Source organism: Leguminivora glycinivorella, chromosome 6 (genome assembly GCF_023078275.1).
Source record: "Leguminivora glycinivorella isolate SPB_JAAS2020 chromosome 6, LegGlyc_1.1, whole genome shotgun sequence".
Taxonomy (NCBI): Eukaryota; Metazoa; Arthropoda; class Insecta; order Lepidoptera; family Tortricidae; genus Leguminivora; species Leguminivora glycinivorella.
Genome location: NC_062976.1, coordinates 16,239,101 through 16,266,136, shown reverse-complemented (window position 1 = coordinate 16,266,136; position 27,036 = coordinate 16,239,101). Strand labels below are relative to the sequence as shown.

The following is a 27,036-nucleotide window of genomic DNA, read 5'->3' as shown; positions in this document are numbered from 1 at the left end:
AGAAACATATAGTATAATACAAATCATTTATTATTAGATAGACACAGTTCCCATCGCTTATCAGAAACAATGTACAAAGCTATAGTAGTAATATCAAATATTAAACAATATGCACCCTTCGTTTACTGCAAGCCTTGTCGGAGGATACAGGGTAATTGAGCGCTTCTAGTTTCTGCAGCTAAGAGTAAGTAAAACAAATATTTGCAAAGTTTATTCTCTACACAAGTTATAAATGCGGCATAATTAAAAAGGAAGCATAGCATAAATTTAGCAATCGCGGGCGCTTCGGCCCCGTGGCCCGGTCCGGAGCTCCGGAGCGGCGGCGCAGTGCGCACGGGGCCCGCTCCTCCGCCTCACTAACCGAATACTCTCACGATGGTTCCAGTGGGACTAGAGATTTTCAATTATAATCGTAATACTTTACTTGGGTTACAGTGTCTTTCAATTTGTAACAAGCCCTTACACGAATGCATATTTGTAATTATATATATATTTTGTATATTGTTACAGTAATTTCATTACGTGGTATTAAACTCGGAATTTCTCATCAAGCATCGATCTGCACTACTGTCCTGCTATATCGAGCAGTGGTAAGCCTGGTTGCATAAAATGTTCGAGTCGCACAGTTGGAGGAATGCTTCCGATGGATATAACATGAACTGACGGAGATGCTTGAAGAGAAAAACCCCTAAAAAAATCTCTATACATCATGCCTTGGGACCTGATTGCTAAAGCGAAAACACGCCTCGCTACAATGGTCGTCAAAAGCAAACATTTTTAAAATACAAAATTTAAACCATTTTACAGTAACAATTACGTTGTGGAAGCGGTGAGCGTGTAAAAAATGATCCAGAATCCGCAAAGTAATTGTTTCTGTACACAGTTACTACACGCATCCGACTCGATGGCGCCATAATTTATCAAATATCAAAACAAATGAACGGTCCTTATCACTTTATAGAATATACAAAATGCAGTTACTTATTTCCCTGTGGAAAAAATATTAATCTTATAGTATTCTTAGATCACGGGCGCGCTTCGATCTGAAAGAGGAAAAAAGTGTGTGATAAACCTGCACAGGTTAAATGATATGCCTAAACCGAACTTAATATAGTGTGCAATTAAAGATTGCACTTCATATTTATTCATTCCAAAATGAGTTTGCCATTGTCATAATATAAAGCGGCCAGCTCGTTCAAGGCTGAGAAACGTTATAGTACTTATAGTAAAATCTATAAATGGTGTGGTTGATGATGACGTAAGTAAAACCGAGATACTAAATATATGAATATGACATACCTAAATTAACTAGGCAAAGCTATGTGAATGTTTTTAGTACTAAACTCACCTCTAATAACCACAGGTAATTAAATAGTCTCCTAACTTCTCCACTACAGACGCGGCTTGCTGGGGTTGAATGGGTTCTTCGTACAGAGAGATGACGACGGCTGAAACAAACATTTGAAATCAGAAAAATGTATTGGCAGTGCAAAATACGTTCGTGCAGGGCTAACTATAAAGGTTTGGCCACACATAACAAAGCGCGCATTGAATTGCGCGCAAAACCCTATCCATTTTTAAAATTCACCTTCGTAAATTCATACTGGCTAAGCAAAAATGCAACACTTAGGCAATCGTGGACACACACACATTTACATACATTACACTCAAACACTCTAAGCTAAATTTGTTTTATTTAGTACTAGCTTTTGCCCGAGGCTTCGCTCGCGTTAGAAAGAGACAAAAACTAGCCTATGTCACTCTCCATCCCTTCAACTTACTCCATTTATAAAATCACGTCAATTCGTCGCTTCGTTTTGCCGTGAAAGACGGACAAACAAACAGACACACACTTTCCCATTTATAATATTAGTATGGATTTAGTTTTCATTAACAATTTGTATACATATAGCATATAGTCAATTTACTGAGTGCCACCTAGTCCAACTCCTGGTCCTTACTGAAAATCAGCGTTGCGTAGCGGGCCATGTGATTCACGCCGAGACACCCAGCTGAGTAATGACCTTTTAGCGCAATCCACTATTATGTTATGTACAATTAGATCAAGCTAGTTATAAACGAATAGACAAGGCAGCAGTCGTCTTCTGGCAATGCAGAAGGATGATCGGTAAGAGATGGGACTCAATCCGAAAATCACCCTCTGGCTCTACAAGACGATAGTCCGGCCAATGCTCTGCTACGGTGCTCTGGCCTGGTGGCCGAGAACAAACCTAGGCAACATGCGAGACAAACTACAAAGACTCCAAAGGCTCGCATGTGCGGCTACCACTGCCTGCACGAGGTCTACTCCGACGGCAGCCATGGAGGTCATGTTAGGCCTTCCACCGCTATACTTGTACATACAGCAGGAAGCAAGCTTATCAGCGGTAAGGTTGAGTACACTCAACATCTGGTCTAGCACAGGAGTTCTTCACACAAAATGCCTGGAAAAAATATACGACGAATTCCCAATCCTCAGGTCAGGTACGGATCGAATTCAAAAACATGTCATCTTCGATGAAAGGTACAAGATACAATTATACGAGGACGACAACTACGAAGGACTCAATCCCAGGGAACTGAGAATCTTCACAGATGGGTCGAAAACGGACAACGGGTCGGGCTTTGGGACCTTCTCAGAAGACCTGAACATGTCGATTACCACTCCGTTAGGAGCTCACAACTCGGTCTTCCAAGCTGAGTGTATGGGCATAATTAATGCGGCAGCTGCTATAACTGCAAGAAAGGTAGTAGGACTAGGATCCTCCATCCGTATACTCTCTGACAGTAGAGCATCCTTATGGCTTTAAGGAGCCATTTAATTACATCCAAACTCATACACGAATGCCATAAACGACTAATGGAGGTAAGTCATAAAAACGAGATCATCCTACAATGGATCAAGCTACAAACTGTTCTACAAGCTAGTTATAAGTATGTTGTGCTAATAAACGTCTTTTCTTTCTTCTTTCATTGTGAACTACTAGTCTGAATACGGATTAAATGTTTTGATTTCTTATGTCATTCAATACTTATTAGAAGTTTAGTTGAAAATTATAGGTTTAGAAGTCACCATGTGCACGCGGATCGGCGGTGCTACGCTAACGCTGCGCTTTCAAAACGCGGATGTGTGGCCGAGCTTTAAGACGTGACTTTGGTCTACTGAAAGTTCCTGAATAGGCCGTCAATAATGTATAGATCCTTATTAAGTTATAATTTAGGGATGTACCGACTATTGATTTGGCCGACTAGGCCGACTACCGACTAGTCGGCGCTTGGGTGGCCGATTAGTCGGCCGACTAGTCGGCTAGTCGGCCAGAACATAATTTTCGATAAATTCACATTTTGAATGTCATTATTGGTCCTTCGTTCGCGCTTTTCATGATTTTTTACAGATGTTCAAAGGTTCATGACAATATTTATATACATTTTCCATTTTTAACAACCGGCTTGGCTTAGTGGGTAGTGATCCTGCCTATGAAGTCGATAATCCTAGGTAGGAAATTTATTTCTGTGGTGATAACAGATATTTGTTGTTTTGACAAAAAAAGGAATTACTAATAGCAACATAATACAAACATAATTTTCAGCTAGTAATTTAATTTTGTACTGTTTTTCTATCACTAATGAAGTGCCGACTAATCGGCCCTTCATTGTTTACGTCCCGGGATTACAGGATTGTATAAATCGACAGGAAAACCCATACTATAATATCATAAATGGGAAAGTGTGTGTGTGTTTGTTTGTCCGTTCTTCACGGCAAAACGGAGCGACGAATTGTCGTGATAGTTGAAGGGATGGAGAGTGACATAGGCTACTTTTTGTCTCTTTCTAACGCGAGCGAAGCCACGGGCAAAAGCTAGTAATTTATAAATTTCATATTCTTTGATTAAGACTATTTTAAACCATTTTTCACAACTGTTAAAGATCAATTTTGCTATTCGAAAACGGATAACAAAATTGCATTTTATCCACAAGAGTGCAAAGTAAATTCATACAAAATTTAACTTGATGCCTAAAGCTGGCTGGTATAATTTACCTACAAATAATTGACTCATAAATATTGAATAGATTGCTGGATTTGATTCAGTTTTATGTTTTATATTCAGTACAGTGAAACCTGGTTAAGTGGGACCTGGATAAGTGAGAAACCTCTTTAGTTGGGACCCAAGCTGCGGTCCAGACACATTCGTACCGATTTACCTCTATAAAGTTAACGGAATTCAATAAAAAACAGGGTGTACACTGTACATCATATTCAAAATAAACTATGAGTCTATCGCGAATAATTAATTTATTATATTTTTTTTTTGCCAACCATAAACGAGGATAGTTAGATTATGTCTGAAAACGGCATCATCGCCATCAAATCAAAATAGCATTTTGTTCTGAGAAATAATAAGTAACTGTTATTTTTTTTAAATGCTTAAAACTCTGAAAGTAGGTGAAATCCAGAAAAGTTTATATGACATTTTACTCCTCTAATATGATGAATAGAATACGCTGTTAAAATTATTCGGTTTCCTCATGTTACACTGTGTATATATATATACACAAATATTATACATCACCATAGTTAATAATAAAAATTCCATCAAAATAATATAAGCAGGGTTGGGCAAAATACTGGCCAATAGTATTTCAAATTTCAAATATAAAATACTAAATACTTTGGTGACGGGTATTTCAAATACAAAATACAAAATATAGTGTTTAAAAAAATGTATTTCAAATACCAAATACAAAATATAGCGTTATAAAATACAAAATACTTTTGACCACACCAACTGGTAAAGGTTTAGGGATGAGAAAGTTGTACGATTTTGCAGTTCAAAAGTAAATTCATATATAGACCGTCAACCAAATCTTGTCACTAGAAAAAGGCGGCAAATTTGAAAAATCGCGGGCTAGCAACACTAAGTTTTGAAAATCGGTGGAAGTTCGCTTGTCATTTGTATCTTATCTGTGGAAATCTCCGTCCTACTAAAAAGAGAAATAACTAGCACATATCCGTCCCTTTTTAATACATTATCTAATTCGTAAGGAAGGAGAGAGCCCCTTGAAAAAAAAATATCTGTGGCTGTTCGACGTACATTGCTGGTTTTTGTTCGTTTCATAGGGATACCATACTTTAGTTTGATGTACATTGCTACTGCCAAAGTTTGGTTGACAGGCTATAAGTTTTAACTTGACATCTTTTTTAGGGTTCCGTAGTCAACTAGGAACCCTTATAGTTTCGCCATGTCTGTCTGTCCGTCCGTCCGTCCGTCCGTCCGTCCGCGGATAATCTCAGTAACCGTTAGCACTAGAAAGCTGAAATTTGGTACTGTAGGGTGGTTGGAATAAGACGCCAAGTAGGAACCAGTTGTTTATTGGTTTAACTTCCAATAATACAAATAATCATCATACAAGTGGAGTACCTAGCTAAACATGAGTTGAAGGTCCTCAGGGACGACCACTACAAGACCAACCGATTATGAAGCTTATGGGCGGTCCGTGTAGACGGTCTCGACCCGTGCTTCATTTGTTGGTTGGACTTGGGGCATAGCAGAGGCCGTCTCCCAAGCTAGACCACTAGCTAACAACTGACTGATCGGCGGCCGCGCGGCGCCTTTTATTTACGGTTTCCCCGCCGCCTGCGCTGCCTGCCAGGGACCGGACAACCCCTTCCGCGCTACAAGCCTTTCATTGGGAATCCCTAACGTAAGGATGACCCAATCGAGAGACTCTCCCTTTCGAACTGCAAGCCCATTCATTTGACTAGCCCTTACAAAAAACTAAGCAAAACAATAAAGCTAGCCCTGTGCATTGGCTTAGCGCTATCCGATACGGCTTGCAAGCCTTTAATAAGGGTTACCCTTATTTTAAGCGCTATTTATAAGGCTTTCCCTTTTGTTAAAGCGTAGTCGAGCCTTGCGTAAAAGAGACAGGATTATGAATCTAAGCTATTGTAAGAACAGGAAGGAAAATGCGCTGTTGCCACTCCGCACTATGCGCCCCATTTTTAATTTTGCAACGAAACATGTTTTCGTTGGATAAAAGTAGAACACGGCTAGAAATTATTTTTAATGAACTGGGAGACAAGGAAGTGATGGATCGCCTGATGGTAAATGATCATCGCCGCCCATAGATCAGTATGTACGTTCGTACGTATGAATGTATGTAGGTATGTATGAATGTATGTAGGTATGTATGTATGAATATAATTATGTAAATATGTATGTATGCATGTATATATACAGTGTTGGCCGAAAATCAATACAATTAACCATTAACATTACACATTGAAAACGTTAATTGCCAACATAAAAACAAGCCGTTTTCGTCATCCAACTCGCCTTGATGAGTTAATTGGGTGAGCAGTTCCTAAGATAGAGCTGATGCTGAACCCTGGCTTTTCCCAGGGGAACGCGGGTTTGGTTTAACATAGGCAAGCGCTGTTTTCGTCATCGGACTTGTCTTGATGAGTACTTGAGTGAGCAGTATCCAAGGTAGAGCTGATGCTGAACCCTGGCTATTCCTAGGGGAACGCGGGTTTGGAGTAACATAGGCAAGCGCTGTTTTCGTCATCGGACTTGTCTTGATGAGTACTTGTGTGAGCAGTAACCAAGGTAGAGCTGATGCTGAACCCTGGCTACTCCTAAGGGAACTCGGGTTTCGTTGAACATAGGCAAACGCTGTTTTCTTCATCGGACTTGTATTGATGAGTACTTGAGTGAGCAGTAACCAAGGTAGAGCTGATGCTGAACCCTGGCTACTCCTAAGGGAACTCGGGTTTCGTGCAACATAGGCAAACGCTGTTTTCTTCATCGGACTTGTATTGATGAGTACTTGAGTGAGCAGTAACCAAGGTAGAGCTGATGCTGAACCCTGGCTTTTCCCAGGGGAACACGGGTTTGGAGTAACATAGGCAAGCGCTGTTTTCTTCACCGGACTTGTCTTGGTGAGTACTTGAGTGAGCAGTAACCAAGGTAGAGCTGATGCTGAACCCTGGCTTTTCCCAGGGGAACGCGGGTTTGGAGTAACATAGGCAAGCGCTGTTTTCTTCACCGGACTTGTCTTGGTGAGTACTTGTGTGAGCAGTAACCAAGGTAGAGCTGATGCTGAACCCTGGCTATTCCTAGGGGAACTCGGGTTTGGAGTAACATAGGCAAGCGCTGTTTTCGTCATCGGACTTGTCTTGACGAGTACTTGAGTGAGCAGTAACCAAGGTAGAGCTGATGCTGAACCCTGGCTATTCCTAAGGGAACTCGGGTTTCGTGCAACATAGGCAAACGCTGTTTTCGTCATCGGACTTGTCTTGATGAGTACTTGAGTGAGCAGTAACCAAGGTAGAGCTGATGCTGAACCCTGGCTTTTCCCAGGGGAACGCGGGTTTGGTGTAACATAGGCAAGCGCTGTTTTCGTCATCGGACTTGTTTTGATGAGTACTTGAGTGAGCAGTAACCAGGGTAGAGCTGATGCTGAACCCTGGCTATTCCTAGGGGAACTCGGGTTTCGTGCAACATAGGCAAACGCTGTTTTCGTCATCGGATTTGTCTTGATGAGTACTTGAGTGAGCAGTAACCAAGGTAGAGCTGATGCTGAACCCTGGCTTTTCCCAGGGGAACGCGGGTTTGGTGTAACATAGGCAAGCGCTGTTTTCGTCATCGGACGTGTTTTGATGAGTACTTGAGTGAGCAGTAACCAAGGTAGAGCTGATGCTGAACCCTGGCTATTCCTAAGGGAACTCGGGTTTCGTGCAACATAGGCAAACGCTGTTTTCGTCATCGGACTTGTCTTGATGAGTACTTGAGTGAGCAGTAACCAAGGTAGAGCTGATGCTGAACCCTGGCTTATCCCAGGGGAACGCGGGTTTGGTGTAACATAGGCAAGCGCTGTTTTCGTCATCGGACTTGTTTTGATGAGTACTTGAGTGAGCAGTAACCAGGGTAGAGCTGATGCTGAACCCTGGCTATTCCTAGGGGAACTCGGGTTTCGTGCAACATAGGCAAACGCTGTTTTCGTCATCGGATTTATCTTGATGAGTACTTGAGTGAGCAGTAACCAAGGTAGAGCTGATGCTGAACCCTGGCTTTTCCCAGGGGAACGCGGGTTTGGTGTAACATAGGCAAGCGCTGTTTTCGTCATCGGACTTGTTTTGATGAGTACTTGAGTGAGCAGTAACCAGGGTAGAGCTGATGCTGAACCCTGGCTATTCCTAGGGGAACTCGGGTTTCGTGCAACATAGGTAAACGCTGTTTTTGTCAGCGGACTTGTCTTGATGAGTACTGGTAAAGCTGATATTGAACTCTGGCTGTACCTAGGGGAACTTAGGTTTGGTGCAACATAGACAAACCCGGTTTCCGTTATAGGCCCTGCCTTTATGAGGACTTGGGTGCGCAGTACCCAAGCCACTGCTGTAGCTGAGACCTGGTGGTACCTAGGGGAACTCAGGTTCGGTGCAATATAAATAAACGCTGTTTTTTGTTCATAGTATGTTTCGTGTGAAATATCTTAGACTCGTCTTTATGACTGGTACTTGGTTGAGTTGAGTAGTACCATAGAATCTGTCAAACTATTTCTGTTGATTGTTGTGAATTCTATGAAGATCGTTTGAAACCACAGACCAACCCCTATAGACATCCATTACAAGACGACTCGCGGTCGCCAGCCTTCCTAGTATTTGCACTGATATAAGCGCGGGCGCTCGCCGTGCCCGATCAGTAGCGACCAAGTAACAGACCCGAAAGCAGTGCGTGTTTTTCGCAGTAAAAAAATTGAAAAAGGGTATTTTGATGTCTTAAAGATGTCCACCTGTAGTGTGAAATGGTGTGGAAAGGTAACAAGAAGCTCAAATTTAAAAACAGACGTCATTACATTCCACATAAAAGTCATATTTATAATTTATTCAGAGCCGGCATAGGTCAACTTACATTGGCCACTTACGCGTCAGTAGAGGGACAGTCCCTTTCATCTGGCGCGACTGCCCGCCATCCTTGAAACGGCCAATCACAGCGCGCTTAACACATTCCCCGCCCGCTCCTCGCACCCCTGGCACTGGTGACTCGTATCGCGAACAAAATATACAAGAATGCTACTCTATAGGAGGTTCTCTGTGTTTGAAACAGAAATACTTTTCTGGTGGCAATCAAGCATACAGCCCGTCTGATAGTAAATAGTTACCGCAGTCTATGGACGCTTGGAACTCCAGTATTCTCTTTATTCCCTGTGTTACTATTAGTGAAATCGACTGTACTTAATTTTGATATTCAAATGAATATACATACGTATTTTTTTAGACATAAATAAAGTGTTTTACGTATGGCAAATTAATAAATTTGTTCTAACTACTTGATGTTAATATTCACTTCTGGTAGGATTTTTGTTCAGTTAATATTATGTTTTATGCCTAACTTGACATTGCATGAAATATTTCTATATTATAATGCACCGAAACCAGAGTTGCCCTAGATACCGCCAGGGCTCAGCTACAACGCTGTCTTGGCTATTGCGCACCCAAGTCCTCGTCAAGACAAGTCCGATGACGCAAACAGAGTTTGCCTATGTTACACCAAACCCGAGTTCCCCTAGGTACAGCCAGGTTTCAGCATCAGCTCTATCTCGGGTACAGCTCACCCAAATACTCATTAAGACAAGTCCAATGACGAAAACAGCGTTTGCCTGTGTTACACTAAACCCGAGTTCCCCTAGATGCAGCCAGGGTTCAGCATCAGCTGGACTTCGGGTACTGCTCACTCAAGTACTCATCAAGACAAGTCCGATGACGAAAACAGCGTTTGCCTATGTTACACCAAACCCGCGTTCCCCTGGGATAAGCCAGGGTTCAGCATCAGCTCTACCTTGGTTACTGCTCACTCAAGTACTCATCAAGACAAGTCCGATGACGAAAACAGCGTTTGCCTGTGTTACACTAAACCCGAGATCCCCTAGGTGCAGCCAGGGTTCAGCATCAGCTGGACTTTGGGTATTGCTCACTCGAGTAGTCATCAAGACAAGTCCGATGACGAAAACAGCGTTTGCCTGTGTTACACTAAACCCGAGTTCCCCTAGGTGCAGCCAGGGTTCTGCATCAGCTGGACTTTGGGTACTGCTCACTCGAGTACTGATCAAGACAAGTCCGATGACGAAAACAGCGTTTGCCTGTGTTACACTAAACCCGATTTCCCCTAGGTGCAGCCAGGGTTCAGCATCAACTGGACTTCGGGTACTGCTCACTCGAGTACTCATCAAGACAAGTCCGATGACGAAAACAGCGTTTGCCTGTGTTACACTAAACCCGAGTTCCCATAGGTGCAGCCAGGGTTCAGCATCAGCTGGAATTTGGGTACTGCTCACTCGAGTACTCATCAAGACAAGTCCGATGACGAAAACAGCGTTTGCCTGTGTTACACTAAACCCGAGTTCCCCTAAATGCAGCCAGGGTTCAGCATCAGCTGGACTTCGGGTACTGCTCACTCGAGTACTCATCAAGACAAGTCCGATGACGAAAACAGCGTTTGCCTGTGTTACACTAAACCCGAGTTCCCCTAGATGCAGCCAGGGTTCAGCATCAGCTGGACTTCGGGTACTGCTCACTCGAGTACTCATCAAGACAAGTGCGATGACGAAAACAGCGTTTGCCTGTGTTTCACTAAACCCGAGTTCCCCTAGGTGCAGCCAAGGTTCAGCATCAGCTGGAATTCGGGTACTGCTCACTCGAGTACTCATCAAGACAAGTCCGATGACGAAAACAGCGTTTGCCTGTGTTACACTAAACTCGAGTTCCCCTAGGTGCATCCAGGGTTCAGCATCAGCTGGACTTCGGGTACTGCTCACTAGAGTACTCATCAAGACAAGTCCGATGTCGAAACCAGCGTTTGCCTGTGTTACACTAAACCCGAGTTCCCCTAGGTACAGCCAGGGTTCAGCATCAGCTGGACTTCGGGTACTGCTCACTCGAGTACTCATCAAGACAAGTCCGATGACGAAAACAGCGTTTGCCTGTATTACACTAAACCCGAGTTCCCCTAGGTGCAGCCAGGGTTCAGCATCAGCTAGACTTCGGGTACTCATCAAGACAAGTCCGATAAAAAAAACCGGCCAAGAGCGTGTCGGGCCATGCTCAGTGTAGGGTTCCGAAGTTTTCCATATGTTTCTCAAAAACTACTGAACCTATCAAGTTCAAAACAATTTTCCTAGAAAGTCTTTACAAAGTTCTACTTTTGTGATTTTTTTCATATTTTTTAAACTTGTGGTTCAAAAGTTAGAGGGGGGGGCGCACTTTTTTTTCCTTTAGGAGCGATTATTTCCGAAAATATTAATATTATCAAAAAGCAATCTTAGTAAACCCTTTATTCATTCTTAAATACCTATCCAACAATATATCACACGTTGGGGTTGGAATGAAAAATATTATCAGCCCCCATTTTACATGTAGGGGGGGTACCCTAATATTTTTTTTTCCATTTTTTATTTTTACACTGTTGGCGTGATTGATATACATATTGGGACCAAAATTCAGCTTTCTAGTGCTAACGGTTACTGTGATTATCCACGGACGGACGGACGGACGGACGGACGGACGGACAGACAGACAAGGCGAAACTATAAGGGTTCCTAGTTGACTACGGAACCCTAAAAAGCAGCGTTTGCCTGTGTTACACCTGAGCAAAGAAGGAGCCTATCATAACTATAAGTATTTGGTATTGAAAATTGAACCTTATTTTATCTACAGCCGTTTCCATCAAACAGAAACGCGCAAATATCACACACAGTGCCGCCGTAGGTAACGATCGTATGTTATTTCGTTCGGAGTAATGTGTGCTTTATGAGCGAGGTACAGGATTTAAACTCGCACGATATGCTATAAGGGAAAGCAAATAAAACCCAATATAAGGCTTACCCTTATGGCGTTAGGCTGAGCCGATGATAAGGGTTTTGAAAGGGTATTGGGCTATTTTAGGTAAGCGCTTTCGTTAGGGCTTTAAAAGCAAAATGAAAGGGTATCGCGTCAAAAGGGTAGGGTAAGTTAAGCCTAACGAAATACCCATACAAAACCCCGTATAAGGGATAGCGGGCCGGTCCCTGCTGCCTGCGCCGCTCGGAGTACTTCGCGCGCGCTCGGGCCGGTCGATCGTGAGCGTCAGAATGGCGGGTGTACATCAAGCAATCCTGGTGTGGTATACGTCAGGAGTTAGTGCTAGCAATGTGCCAAATGTGCGCCAAAATTCGAGCAATGTGCTCTTTGAACTCCAGAGATATTTAAGAAATTAATGACACCCGCCATTCTGACGTCAGGTTGGCGGGTGTACTTTCAGTTCTAGCTAATGGCTGCCTACTCAAGAGTGAAAGTACTGCCTGAGGTTAGTGCTCGCAATGTGCTTCCACATGTATGAAACACAAACTAATTCAGAGAACCGTTGAAGAGTAATATGGGATTGAATAAATATGTCTATGAGTATCACTTTTTTGTGAAAAGCGCCTGCATGTTAATGCTGCATTGCAGGCAATGAACATTGCTATTTTATTTCAGCAGGCGTTATAGATATATTTATTCAATCCCATATTACTCTTCAACGGCTCTCTGAATTAGTGTGTGTTTCATACATGTGGAAGCACATTGCGAGCACTAACCTTAGGCAGTACTTTCACCCTCGAGTAAGCAGCCATTAGCTAGAACTGGAAGTACACCCGCCAACCTGACGTCAGAATGGCGGGTGTCATTAATTTCTTAAATATCTCTGGAGTTCAAAGAGCACATTGCTCGAATTTTGGCGCACATTTGGCACATTGCTAGCACTAACTCCTGACGTATACCACACCAGGATTGCTTGATGTACACCCGCCATTCTGACGCTCACGGTCGATCCGCTGAGCGCGACGGGTGATGGTGTGCGAGCGAGAAAGTATTCGAGCCCGCGCGCTCGTGCGTGGTAATGTTATTCTGTCTCGCTACATTCTCCCCCTCTGGTACTCTTTAACGTCCCGTAAGAGTACCAGGAATAGCAGGAGTTGTTGTCTCTCCCTCTGGTACGTGAGTAGAACAAATTCTTCAGTTTCGTCATGTTACAGAACTGCTTGATAAGGTTTTCTTCGGAACCCTCCCCCTGGAGTGAAGCTGGTCCGATAGTGTCCATAGTGCAATTCAACTCTGTATTGATGTATCTGAAGATTCTTCCGTTGCTACCTCCTTTGTAAATAATTCGCCACTTACAGCCTTATTGTAGGGTAAGAGCGACTTTTTTTCCGAGTGCGGGTAGTTTCCATTGTCGCAGGTCCGACAGTACATTTCATTCATGGGCCCTACTTGGGCGAAAGTTATGATCGGGGGCGGTACGCATCGGCATTCTCACCCCTTACTTTGTCGATAGACTAACGGCTAACCGAATATGAGCTTATGGGCGGTCCGTGTAGACGGTCTCGACCCGTCGTGATCATTTGGTGGTTAGGCTTGAGGCATAGCATGGGCCGTCTCTCATGCTTGACCGGTAGGTCACAACTGAATTAGTTTGTCTTGCTGCATTCTCCCCCTCTGGTACTCTGTGACGTCCCGTAAGAGTACCAGGAATAACAGGATCCATGTACAGCTAATTGTCTTCCAGTTTCTCGTTGACGCAGCATTGCTAGTGAGGGTGTTCGCCAGAACCCTCCCCCTGCACCAAAACTATACTCGTAGAAATTGCGTAGTTTTTGCCTCTTGTAGTGATTTTGTTCCCTCTTGACTTTTCCATTGTCCTACTTGTTTTTAAGCTGGGCGCCAGAATGTAGGGTGGTTGGAATAAGACGCCAAGTAGGAACCAGTTGTTTATTGGTTTAACTTCCAATAATACAAATAATCATCATACAAGTGGAGTACCTAGCTAAACATGAGTTGAAGGTCCTCAGGGACGACCACTACAAGACCAAAGGCCAACCGATTATGAAGCTTATGGGCGGTCCGTGTAGACGGTCTCGACCCGTGCTTCATTTGTTGGTTGGACTTGGGGCATAGCAGAGGCCGTCTCCCAAGCTAGACCACTAGCTAACAACTGACTGATCGGCGGCCGCGCGGCGCCTTTTATTTACGGTTTCCCCGCCGCCTGCGCTGCCTGCGCCGCTCGGAGTACTTCGCGCGCGCTCGGGCCGGTCGATCCGCTGAGCGCGACGGGTGATGGTGTGCGAGCGAGAAAGTATTCGAGCCCGCGCGCTCGTGCGTGGTAATGTTATTCTGTCTCGCTACAGTACCAATATGTATATCAATCACGCCAACAAAGTGCAAAAATAAAAAATGGAAAAAATGTTTCATTAGGGTACTCCCCCTACATGTAAAGTGGGGGCTGATTTTTTTTTTCATTCCAACCCCAACGTGTGATATATTGTTGGATAGGTATTTAAAAATGAATAAGGGTTTACAAAGATCGTTTTTTGATAATATTAATATTTTCGGAAATAATCGCTCCTAAAGGAAAAAAAAGTGCGTCCCCCCCCCCCCCCTCTAACTTTTGAACCCTATGTTTAAAAAATATTAAAAAAATCACAAAAGTAGAAATTTATAAAGACTTTCTAGGAAAATTGTTTTGAACTTGATAGGTTCAGTAGTTTTTGAGAAAAATACGGAAAATTACGGAACCCTACACTGAGCGTGGCCCGACACGCTCTTGGCCGGTTTTTTTAGAATACTTAACTGTTTATTAAACTTGATATCCAGGATATCATATTCTAAGTTAGATGGTATTCATATTATGATTTGATATCACGTTTAATAAAAAATATTTCATTTATTAGGTAAATTCTACCAGCAAGCTTAAGGCCGTTTTCACATTATCCGATCCGATATCGGATGTAGGAAGGATGTAAAATGTAAAATTTATGAGCTTCCAGGTCTTCATTTATGTATTTAATAGATCATTATTACTAAAAAACTTTTTATATAAACGCAAAAATTGCGGATTTAATGCCGATGGCACTCTCCTACAACAGTTTTTGTCCGAGGCACCATGGAACTGCCGATATCGGCAGGACGCTTCCGACATTTTTTGGCATGCCGGACCCCCCGTCAGTTGTCGGCCGATAATATTTGTTTGTATGCGTATATATGTATGTGTACGTTTGTGTGTGTGCATGACAAAAATGGCGTCTATTAAACAGCTGCTAACGATCTAAATTCAAATTAGTTGACCATTTCTATTGAAAAAAAAAAAAGGTTGTAATGCATCGGTCCGAATTGCGGATATGAGTTTTTTCTTTTTGTAGATATAGTTGAATTTAAAATTATTTATTTTGCCTGACACCCTGAGTATTTTTTATGATCGTTATTTTAATTTTACAATATTATAATATTTAGGATATAGTGCTTATAATTATTAAATATTTTTTGACACAAAATCATACTTCATTGATTTGGAACAATGCGTTTTATCGGACCGACATCCAACACTATCGGAAGAGTTTATCGGATGTAGGATATCGGTCCGACATCCGAAGTCGGATCGGATAATGTGAAAACGGCCTAAGACATCAAGTTAAAAATTGTATGAAATTGCAATTTTGCTATCTGTTTTCGAAGAATAAAGAGAGTCTTTAAGGCCGGCAACAGACAGTCTTAAAAATTCATAATCTTAAAAAAAATTGTATGCAAATTGACAGTTCAAACTGACACTGACAGATCTGTCAGTGTCAGTTTGCATACAAACTTTTTTTAAGATTATGAAAATTAAGACTCGTCTGTTGCCGGCCTAAGAGTTGGTGTAGTAAAAAAAAAACATTCAAACTCTATGGAAAAACAATATCAACGCGCCAAGATAACAAGGTCTAGAGTCTGGCTAGCCAAATATTGTTGACAGATATTTCCTTGTGGTATCACCAATTGTCTATGGTTTAAAAAAAAAGGCTAAAAGTCTGCTGTCAATTTATGTCACTTATTCAAATTGTTCGCGGGTTATTAAGGGTAAATCTTAAATATTATAACAATGACGATACCAAGCGAGGTCCGCAATTTGCTGTTTAAGCTAATAAATAATTACAACCAAGAGCGAAGTCGACGTGAAGCGGCATATAATGAAAAACTGCAATGTTTACAAGTCGTAAACAATATAGTAGGTTGGTGCTCTATTATTATTTTGATACTTTAAGTACTAGTTCTAACATTTGCCTATAACTTTGATTAAGTATGTGAATATAATAAAACTTAAATCTCATAAACAGGAAAAGAGTGTAAAGACAAGGAGAAACTCGAAGCTCTGGAAAGCATTAATAAAATAAAAATATTGGAACGTAACGACTTACGAAAAACCAATATTTAGAAGAAATCAGTGAAGTGACTGGTCAGTAGTAATTTGATATAAAAATATAAAAATAAAATAAATAATATAATTTAGCCTATATACGTTCCACTGCTGGGCACAGGCCTCCTCTCATGTCTGAGACGGTTCGGGCTATATAGTCTCCACGCTAGCCCAATGCGGGTTGGAGACTTCACATAAATCTTTGAATTTCACGATGTTTTCCTTCACCGTAAAGCTAGTGGTACATATTAAATGATATTTCGTACGTAAGTTCCCAAAAACTCATTGGTACGAGCCAGGATTTGAACCCGCGACCTCCGGATTGAAAGTCGGGCGTCATATCCACTCGGCCACCACTGCTTATATGGCAATAAAAATATAAAATATATATAAAAATATCTTGGTGAAACATGTCTATACATGAGCGGCAAAAATGTCGATAGTGCATTCCCCATTACTGCTTGTAATACACGTTAATTATTAATATTTAAATGCCAATAACCATCGTAAAACTTTTAGGTTAATACGTCAAATGCTAACAGATTTTGTCAAATTTCTGTACATATATTAGCAATTTCTATTGATTTTCAATATAAGTGTGCACAGAAAACAAAAATATTTTCTAGTATCAAAACTATATCTCCTACTATACCAAGTGTGACCAGCCCTAGATTTTTTGAATTTCCCGCCAAAAGTTGGGGCAATATTTCATTAGCCACACTCTACTTATGAAATTAAAGGACAATACTTATAGGTAGGCATGCGCAGAATTTAACAATAAACTTAACGTTTCTTTCAATGTCATCCCTTCTATTTAATCAGTGAATTTACTGATAAAATGAAAAATAATGTTCATATTTCTTATATGAATATCAATATACTTTATTTTATAAGCTTAATTTTAACACGTTGCAAGACTAGGTTTAGCAATGACCTGTGATTGGGCATTTTCAAAAATTGGGACCCAAAATTAGTGAAAGTTGTTAACAAAAATTAACTCGATGTCAGTTTTATGACACTGACGACAATTTTATTAAGCTTGAAATTTAAAAAAAAATATTGCTTTTCTGTTAATTACATAAACTATAAGCAATAATCTACATTTAGAACATGAAAAAAGTTGGTTTTTAGACAAATTTTATTTTTAATTGTTGTCACAAAACTAACATGGAGTTAATTTTTATTAACAAATGTCACTAATTTTGGGTCCCAATTTCTGAAAATGCCGAATAAACGAAACTTGAAAAGCTTGAAACTTGGTTTTTATGAATTGAATAAAGAATTCCTTTTCATAAAAACCAAATTCCTAAAAGTATTGTCCGATAAGTTCCGTCTAGTTGGCGAGTGAATGTATCCAGAGTAGTGGCAGTAGTAAGAAAAATGTCATGACCGCGAAATCAACTATCAAAGTGATGTGACACTTGTCGCTGACAGTAGTGACAGTGACATTTGACGTTGACACTTGACAGTGTTGCCGTTTTTAATATATCACAGTCTCCTAAAGGGACTATCGGACTATCACACAGTTAAAAAAAAGCTATTCAGAAATGTATTTTGTGCAAATGTATTTTACAGCCTTTAGTATTTCAAATACAAAATACTAAATACATGTTTCTAGGTATTTGAAATATCAAATACAAAATACTTAACCAAGCAGTATTTGAAATACAAACACAAAATACGTATTTGTATTTTAAACGAGTATTTAAAATACATGTATTTGAAATACTGCCCAACCCTGAGTATAAGCAAAATACAAATCGCTTGAACAAAACCGGAGCAGCTAAAAACATTTTGTGGGTTTAGTGGGTAGGACGTTTCCCCCCTTTCTCAGCAAGAGAAGGGTATGGGAGACGAGAGTCCCACATAACCCCCGAAATCAACGGGGGTATGCGTAACAGCATTACCACATCGTTAAAAAAAAAACATTCGGAACAACCCTCCTACGCATATTATTTGTTCGGTAATACGGGCGGCGTGGAAAGGGTGTTCGTTCGATTTTAGTGCGTTTTCACATTATCCGATCCGATATCGGATGTAGGACCGATATCCCGTACATTTAAGCCGCAATCTTTGATTTTTGCCTTTGAAATCTTTCCGACATCCGATATCGGATCGGATAATGTGAAAACGCACTTATAATAAAAGGAAACATTGGCTCACCTTGCTGTGTCTTCATGCAGTGCACGCCGACCTTGCCGAGCTTTGCGCGTATGATGCGGTCTGAGCCACTGAGGTAGATATACCGCGTCCCCGCTATCGTCACGCCACCACTTGTTAGGAGCGATTCGTTTTCAAAACCGGCCACTATCTTTGCGACTTCATCTTTTGATATCTACGACAATAGAAAGATATCATTTAGCTTGCAGAGTTCTTTAATAACATGTAATTAATACACTATCCATAAACTTCATCCCTATTAGATATTCTTATCATGCGAAATTGTACTTAAAACTACTATTATTTTAGTCATAAATGATAATTTTGACCGTTCTTAACTACGTGTGCAGGTAATCTGGCTTAACCGAGTGGCAGTGGTTCGTTCATATCCAATTTCCGCCCACGGACCCCTAGGACATCAAAAACAATCCCTAGAAGAGAAAGTCCAAGGAGCCCTAATTTAAAAAGAAAAAACAGATGGTACACTTGAGACCACCTTCAGGAATGTAAATAGGAACATTAATATACGCGAATATAATAGTTATTTGTTTTACAAGGCCAATATTGATACCGGGCAAGCGAAAAATTCCAATATTGAACCCCGAGCGTAGCGAGTGGTTCAAAAAGTGGAATCTTGATCGTTGCGAGGGTTTCAAGGCACGAAGGTTAAACAAACTTTGGCAACGAGTGACACACAAAATTTTTCACCACACCAACACGAACAAAATACTGATTATAAAACATCAGACTACATCAAATCCAACTATTTTTTCAATATTTATGATTGAAAATCATCATTTATAGGTTAAAGTCATATAAAGATATTCAGACATAACTTTTCTCATATAAATGTATCATGTAGGGTGGCTGAATATCTTTAAAACCAGACAACGAATATAAAATATTAGATGGTGGATATTTAGTAAAAATTTTTACTAAATGTTGAAGTACTTTCGAGTGTTTGTGGTGCTATAAATCTTTAGATATTTACATTTTTAACTTTCTCAAAACGTGTGGACTGAGTGAGCACTTACAAAAAATATTATAAAAAAACCTGACACGTTAGTGGTTCGTTTTGTATTTTACAAATTCCCATTTCACTTTTACTAAACTATACACATATAATAGCGGTCTAAATCTCATGTTTTTCATCAAAATTCGGCTTTTCAAAAGTGTGAGGATTGAGTGAGCATAAGAAACTATTTGTAAAAAATTAAATACGTAACTAGGTGATCTAAAGTTTATAGAGGTAGGTTGGCATATTTTTTACTAAATGTTAGTATATAAATATTATATGTCAAATGAATACATTCACTGTTTTCGTTGGTAGTTTGTGAGAACTGAGTGAGCACATGTTAATGACTGTATCTTTTGATTTATCTTTTTACAAATTCAGAGATTCGTTTTACAATTGTTTTAGAACTTTTACTAAATGATCAGCATATTTTTTTTTTCGGAAGGTGCTCACTCAATCCACACGCACACTTAGAAGAAGACCGTCCTTACAGAGTTTACAAAAAACATTTTGCAAAATCTGTAAACGCGAATTTTCATAAATTTTAAATTGAAGAAAGGTCTTCTAAAGATCATTTTTGAGTGGCAGCAAGCGATCTGGTAGCTGCCTTTACTGACCCGATCAAGATACATACTATATAGCCTATAGGTGAGCCTGAGGCGAACTCCCTGGGGTCCCGCGGGCAACAGGTGAAGAAACACTGCTCTAACCGATGACAGGCTTACTCTAGTTTATTTAAAAGTCTATTTCTGGTTTATTTGGCCCGACTCTGTCGACAAAAACAATATCTGAATATTTTAAGAGCCCTTGGCCGAAGAGCAAGCGGTTTTAAAAGTTAACATAATCAGGTTCTGTCACTATTACACACCAAACAAAGATGCAACAAGCCAAACAAAGTAGGTATTCTATGATTGTTCGAATAATTTCTTTAGTTTTGGACAAAATTTTAAACCTAGGCTACTTTATCTACTAAGTATGGTTAGTATAACTACCTAAGTATGGTTAAAAATCTCGAAATAATATGAGATGATTTCTTTGGCGACCGTATTTGTTAAACTGTGGTGTGTGTATCGTCTATGTGTACTTGCTTATTATATAAAAGCATATGTAACCTATTATAAATAAATAATAAAAAATCCATTTATTCATCAATCTTTTACATGTGTCTTCTTGTATACATATTCTCAATCTCTCTCAGTGTCCCTGTAACCTATTATTAGTAATTAAATTCACTACTGAATGGTTGTTTGCTTAACATTCGGCAGCCGGCAACCCTGTGATCCGGCAATCCCCGGATCTTAGGATCGTGGCAGGGTCGCCATTTTTTTCGACATTAAAGACTCATTTTAAATCAATATTAAAATATAGTATATTCCGACAAATAATACTTTATTGAAGAAGCTTTGGCTTTCCAACCAAGCGTGATCTGGTTATGTGTATACCTACTCCTATTTGAGAAGTACATACTTCTTGCGATATTCATATTTTGTAGAGATGGGCCGAATATGGACTTTGCCGAATACGAATATTCGGTCGAACATTCGGTTCAGCTCTTACCGAACCGAACATTCGGCCGAATATTCGTTTACGCCATATTTTTAAAGCGAATGTTAAGATTAAAACTATGAAATGATTAATAATGGTTATACATACTACAACTGTTCTATGTTCTTATGATTTAGTGGATAATTAAACTTAGTTAAAACAACTCTGAACTCTTCTCAACTCTTAAACTACGGTTTTTTAACTTTTTTACAAAACAATTGTGTTTATATTTTGACGCATTATTAGTAGTTCCTTAGAAAGCAACTAAAATAGGAGCTTATTATCCAATGGAATATGTAAGATCTTCATTAGTTATTTACTTTGTTTATTCGGTAAATATTCGGCAATGAAACCGAATTATTCGGCCGAATTCTAACATTGAGAAACTTGCCGAATACCGAATATTTACCGAATATTCGGCCCATCTCTAATATTTTGTATATATATCGTATTTTATTTGTGTATTTGTGTATGTATGGCTTATGGTTGCCAAACATGGGCACTAAACAAATCCCACTACAAAAAGCTAGAAATATGTCAAAATGCTATGGAGAGAAGAGAAGCATGATGGGAAAGTGGTTATCCGATAAAGTTAGAAACATAGATATAAAGAAATGTACTAAAACAAAAATATTACTAAATATATTACTACAACAATTAAAAAGTTAAAATGGCAATGGGCAGGTCACACAATAAGAGGGAAAGAAAAGTGGTCTAAAGCGATAATGTACTGGTTCACTAGATACAAAAAGAGGAAACGCGGCAGGCCAAGAAGATGGGAAGATGAGATAAAGAGTGCAGCAGGCAGTTCCTGGACTACAATAACAAAGGACAGGGACAAATGGAAAGAGTTAGGGGAGGCCTTTGCCTGCAAAAGGCATACAGACCAAAATTAGGAAATATATACATGTATGTCAACAACAAAATGAAATGTAAAAATGTCTGAAAGGCTATTTTTATTTTTATTTTATTATTTGTGTATGTAGTTTATTTCATAATATTATTTAGTATTATTATTGTAATTTATTTACTTGTGGACATTATTTTGGTTTATTTCTGACCTTTATTGTACTTCTGTAAGTTTGTCTACCTTGCCTACTTTAATTTTCCTCTCATCTAATCTAAGGTTAGCTGGAAGAGATCCCTTATAGGGATAAGTTCGCCTTTGTACCTCTGTTCCTGTAAACTGTATATGAATCTGTTGTACACAATAAAGTGATTACTACTACTACTACTACTACTACTACTACAATATTATATCACAACTCACAATGGCCTTAAGTGACTGGGCTACTAACAGCTTCAGTATGAGAGAATTGATACATTTTGAATGACCTCTGCTCATCATTAGATAGTTCTTAAACATCATACATATGTCATATTTTTGAACTTTCTGGACTAAAAAAAACTTTCTATCACCAGCCATGTCGTCATCCACTTCCTTTCGTTTCATATTGTCTCTCGCACAGTCCATCAACCATTTTGTGGGTTTACTTCAGTTACTTCGTACCACATTCATTTGTAATACCTTTCTCGGCACATGAATCCTTTCGCAACACAAATGCTTAAGATGACATGGCCATGATGTGTCTGTGTTTACTAAATTTCACTACTTCTGACGAACAAGACTTCCTTTCGTTTCATATCTTCGCACAATCAAAACTTCAGTTACTTCGTACCACATTCATTTGTACCCTTGAATCCTTTCGCAACACAAATGCTTAAGATGACATGGCCATGATGTGTCTGTGTTTACTAAATTTCACTACTTCTGACGAACAAGAAATCTTAACAAACAGTGCCTTGTTATCAAGCAGTTTTCATATTTAATGGGGCTTATAGACCCTTAGTCTGGCCTAGTGAGTGACCCTCTGGAGCCGATGGTTTTCGGTTCGAATGGCCGTAATGGCATTTATCTGATTGCAGAACACATAATATACCTGTTTGTTCCTACACATTTGTCTATTCATTTATTTACAGTCAAGTGTTAGCTTATTTTGTGTATTCATCTTCATATATCGTCATAGTACCATCAGCAACACTGTTAGCTGTACATTTGTAATCCTTATTACAAGGACATAGTCTACCGATGGTAGCTACCTATGCATAATTTAGAGGCTAGGTCTATCTGTGATGGGGTATCCCAATGTTTATTTAAAATATTCGCCAGTTATGCCTCTTATTCGGCGTTGCGCCAAGTTAGGAACCGAAAATTCGGTATTCGCACATAAATTGGAGCATATAAAAGAATAAAAAAATTGGTATTAGAATAATAATAAACTATTGCGGAAAATCCCCGAGAATTAGGTAAAAATTACAAAAAAGAGCAGATAAACGAGAAACTAATGAGATAAGAGATGATAGATGACATCCATATAAACAATAAGTACTTTAGGAACATAATATATGACTGTCTACACAGGTGTTCTAAGCATCATGGATTAACCTAGTACCTAACCCCAGAAAAAAAAAACTGTCGATTGTGGATAGCACAAACTGATAAAATGTTGTTTAGCTGCGTGTTTTCCGTGACAGGCAGTTTTACTTCTACAAGGGGTTTTTTTCTTAAAAATCGATTGTTAAGGACATCATTATGAAATAACCCTTTTGCATCTCACTATAAAGACAAAGTGGGGTTTTTCATTGGGGAACAACATATTTGTATACAAAACATCTTTTTATAAATAGGCATATCTGCTCTGGTACAGTCACCGGCATAAAGAAGTGATGATTTCTTTATCTTGTGGCTTTTAATCATTTGACAATTTCGTATGACATTTCAAACAAGATGTTAATATAACAACTTAACAAGGTACAGAAATCATCACTTCTTTATGCCGGTGACTGTACATATCTGTAGATGGTTAATCAAGTTAGCATTTTACAGAGAATGATCAATGCTGCTCTACAAGTAGAAACCTAGTATTTAACTACTATCAAAGACATAACTCCGTATAGACAGATAAAGTCTAAGAAAAAAACGTACCTCAGTACCATACAGAAAAAGGTACAGTGGCCTAGACAAAGGTGCAGTGGCATTACACCTTTGGGGTATGCTCAGCTAGATGGCGCTAATATTAATATTTGACATTTTAACACATATCAAACTAAGAATATGGGCCAAATTGTTAAAAGTGAGGTTCAGAAAAGAAAATTATGCACAACCCATATGATTTTATTTATTAATTTTACGTAAATGTCGTGTCAAATTTTGTGTACAGATATAGCAACGTCATATTTCGAGAATTTTTGATTGACACTGACACCTAACACTTGACAAGTAATTGAAGGATATTAATTTTAGTTAATAAGCAGATTCATAAATAATAGAGGCATTTTGTCAATACAGATACATATCGTGCATTTCGACTTTGTCTGTGCACTTGACTGCTCATACAGTCACCGGCATGAATAAGTCACAACTGTCACTTTAACGTAGTGTTTGAAATGTCATATGAAATTGTCAAACGATTATAAGTAACAAGGTACAAAAATCATCACTTATTTATGCCGGTGACTGTACAAGTTATGTTAACAAGTGTGATTGTGGTCAAATGTCTACTATTATAACTAAAAAAAAGGAATTGAATCAAGTTTATTTATAGTAAGTTCCAAATTTACATAGTCAATCAACAATAGGGTAGTTTCCTACTAGTCAAATCGGCTCTTTTTTTTAAATATTTTATTTTAAGTATAGGAAACTAGCCTAATTATTTTCCTAAATATAATATTTTGTTTCATGTACAAACCATGTCTTGCCAACGGATCTCATATTTCTACAATTCTACACCCCTGGGGAGCGAGACTGCCGAGCACATGGCTAGAAGGGCGCGACTTCGAAATTACGAGTTCACGGCCGGTCAACTCTCGCACGGCGTGCGAATTTCACGACAAATAAAGACACATCCTCAGTATAAAGATTCTATATTCAAATTTAGGAGTTTTAGGACAGTATGAGAGTAGAGCTGAGTATGTATCTATTTGTGGTTTGTTTATGTTGCTTTTTATAGGTGGTCAAAATTATTTTTTTGGTTTTTCTCTTTAAAATCATAATCTACATCTAGAAAGACATGATTCTATACTAAACAAAAATACGAGCCCGACAGAATGGTCAAAAGCCTGTCGAAAATACTTAAACATAATTATAAATTTGACCCATAAATATTATTTTTTGTTCACAGACATACCTTACCTACCTATTTAAACTTAATTGAATATTATTTTCACTTAATCTATCTACCTAGCAGTCATTTTAACTAGTCATTGTTTTATTGCGCTTGGCAAGTGTTTCCTTATAAAATCATACATTTTGTTGGATTTACACGGATTTTACTTCTGTACAATTGGAAACTGTATTTAAAGTCACACACAGGTCGAACGCGATTAATTAACATTATTTTTACCTTTTTTCCAACGTTTCGGCCAGGTTGCACTGGCCGTGGTCGCGGAAGACTGACGTCCCAGCCACCACGTCTTCCGCGACCACGGCCAGTGCAACCTGGCCGAAACGTTGGAAAAAAGGTAAAAATAATGTTAATTAATCGCGTTCGACCTGTGTGTGACTTTAAATATGTGTACAAAGCGCGAGAACTTAAAGTGTTAAATTGGAAACTGCTTCAAAATGTACTGATTTGTAATAATTTTCATACCTATATTGGGTTTTGCTGCCGCCTTGCACTTTTGATATTGTACTTCAAATTATCTTATATATCTTTTAAAAAGCTGTATTATGAAACTGGGGCGCGAGCTATTTTTTTACTGGGCCCTGAAACTATCCCGTTTTTAGGATGGTCAATTGGTCAAGAGGTGGGTCCCAAATTGGGCAGTTTTTGTTAGGTGGGTTGGAGCTTGGAGCCCAGTCAACATAGAATATAATTATGGAACCACTACTCTATTGAACTAACAAAGTAAGTAGTATTTAGTTTCCCAATGTTTATTAATAGAGGTAAATGAAGATTTATTATCAGATGATATCATTTCTTATTGGAAAGTAAATAAGAACTTTATTTAACAAAATTATGTGTGCATTAAAATGAGATTTCTCCTGACTCAGGTACTGACAAGGAGGACTCAATTATATTGTTTTCTGATTTAATCGTACTATGTTAAACCTAATAAAATTATTTTCATTCCGACCAATTGATAAAAAATAATTGCAGAGAAGTAATGTTTGTTTATCGAACATAATGATAAGATTAGTTATTTCAACGTTGAAATTGGTAACAGTTACAGTATTCACATTAATTTTATATAGCAACCACGAAGTTCCCTAAAATGAAATTGTTGACGCGCCGGCCGGCAACTTGTAAGCTCAATAATTGTGTGCTTATGGCGTATTTAAATACACTAATTTTTTACCGCATTTAGTCACGCAACGTTACGCTAATATATAGATAGATAAGTTAACATATTTTCTTCAAGAGCTAGATTCACATTTGGATTTCCCATAGGCTACCACATGTCGCCATCTTGTCATACCAGCCGGACAAAATTCATTATCCATTTGCTTATTTACATAATTTGATGCACTTTCATCACTTTCTATGCACTTCTAACCACATTATCACAAAACAAAAGGTTTAACTGCAAATCACTGACACGTAGTAACTTTGCCAGAAACTTACTTCGAAGCCATCCGACTTTGCCCACAGATTCCCATCGTGACCGGCAATTGCTGCTTTTGTCACACATCTGGATGCCATTAACTGTTTATCGACGTAATCTTGCCAGCTCATTTTGAATGTTCGATTATTTAAACCTACAGCACTTGACTACAACACAATTTCCTCTTCGCAACGAGCAAGCGCTCCACACGAACAAAAAGCACTAAGCACTACCGTTTCAAAATGGCAGCGTGACCATAGACAAAACAGGAAGTTTCAGTGCTGCCAACGTGTAGAACAGAATTTGAAGATATGGCATAGACAAGCTAGTTTGTTTTTCATGTCATTGAAGTCATATGAAAATTTAAACGCTAGCGGTGAGATGGAGATTGAATTTATATGCAAAAATAATGGATATAAATGATTCAATAAATGTAATTGTTCATATGTGTACATTGTATTGTTAACT

At 39.2% G+C, this 27,036-nt stretch overlaps 1 protein-coding gene across 1 annotated transcript; it reads right to left on the bottom strand.

Annotated features, from left to right (window-relative positions):
* Positions 1-12: 12 nt before the first annotated feature.
* On the bottom strand, positions 13-26,805 carry LOC125227185 (profilin). The gene is made up of 4 exons (XM_048131423.1): positions 26,589-26,805; positions 18,408-18,579; positions 1,349-1,448; positions 13-1,043 (listed from the first exon to the last, which is right to left on the bottom strand). The coding sequence occupies exons 1-3, from the start codon at positions 26,697-26,699 to the stop codon at positions 1,351-1,353; spliced, it is 381 nt and encodes a 126-aa protein (XP_047987380.1). The 5' UTR covers positions 26,700-26,805; the 3' UTR covers positions 13-1,043; positions 1,349-1,350.
* Positions 26,806-27,036: the final 231 nt, after the last annotated feature.

Bases quoted from the DNA above. Each gene is read 5' to 3' on its own strand.
- LOC125227185 (XM_048131423.1), bottom strand. From the start codon at position 26,699: ATGAGCTGGCAAGATTACGTCGATAAACAGTTAATGGCATCCAGATGT. The intron at 18,580-26,588 runs GTAAGTTTCTGG...CTATTGTCGTAG, and splicing joins CAAAGTCGGATGGCTTCGAA to ATATCAAAAGATGAAGTCGC. The intron at 1,449-18,407 runs GTGAGCCAATGT...TGTTTGTTTCAG, and splicing joins CTGCATGAAGACACAGCAAG to CCGTCGTCATCTCTCTGTAC.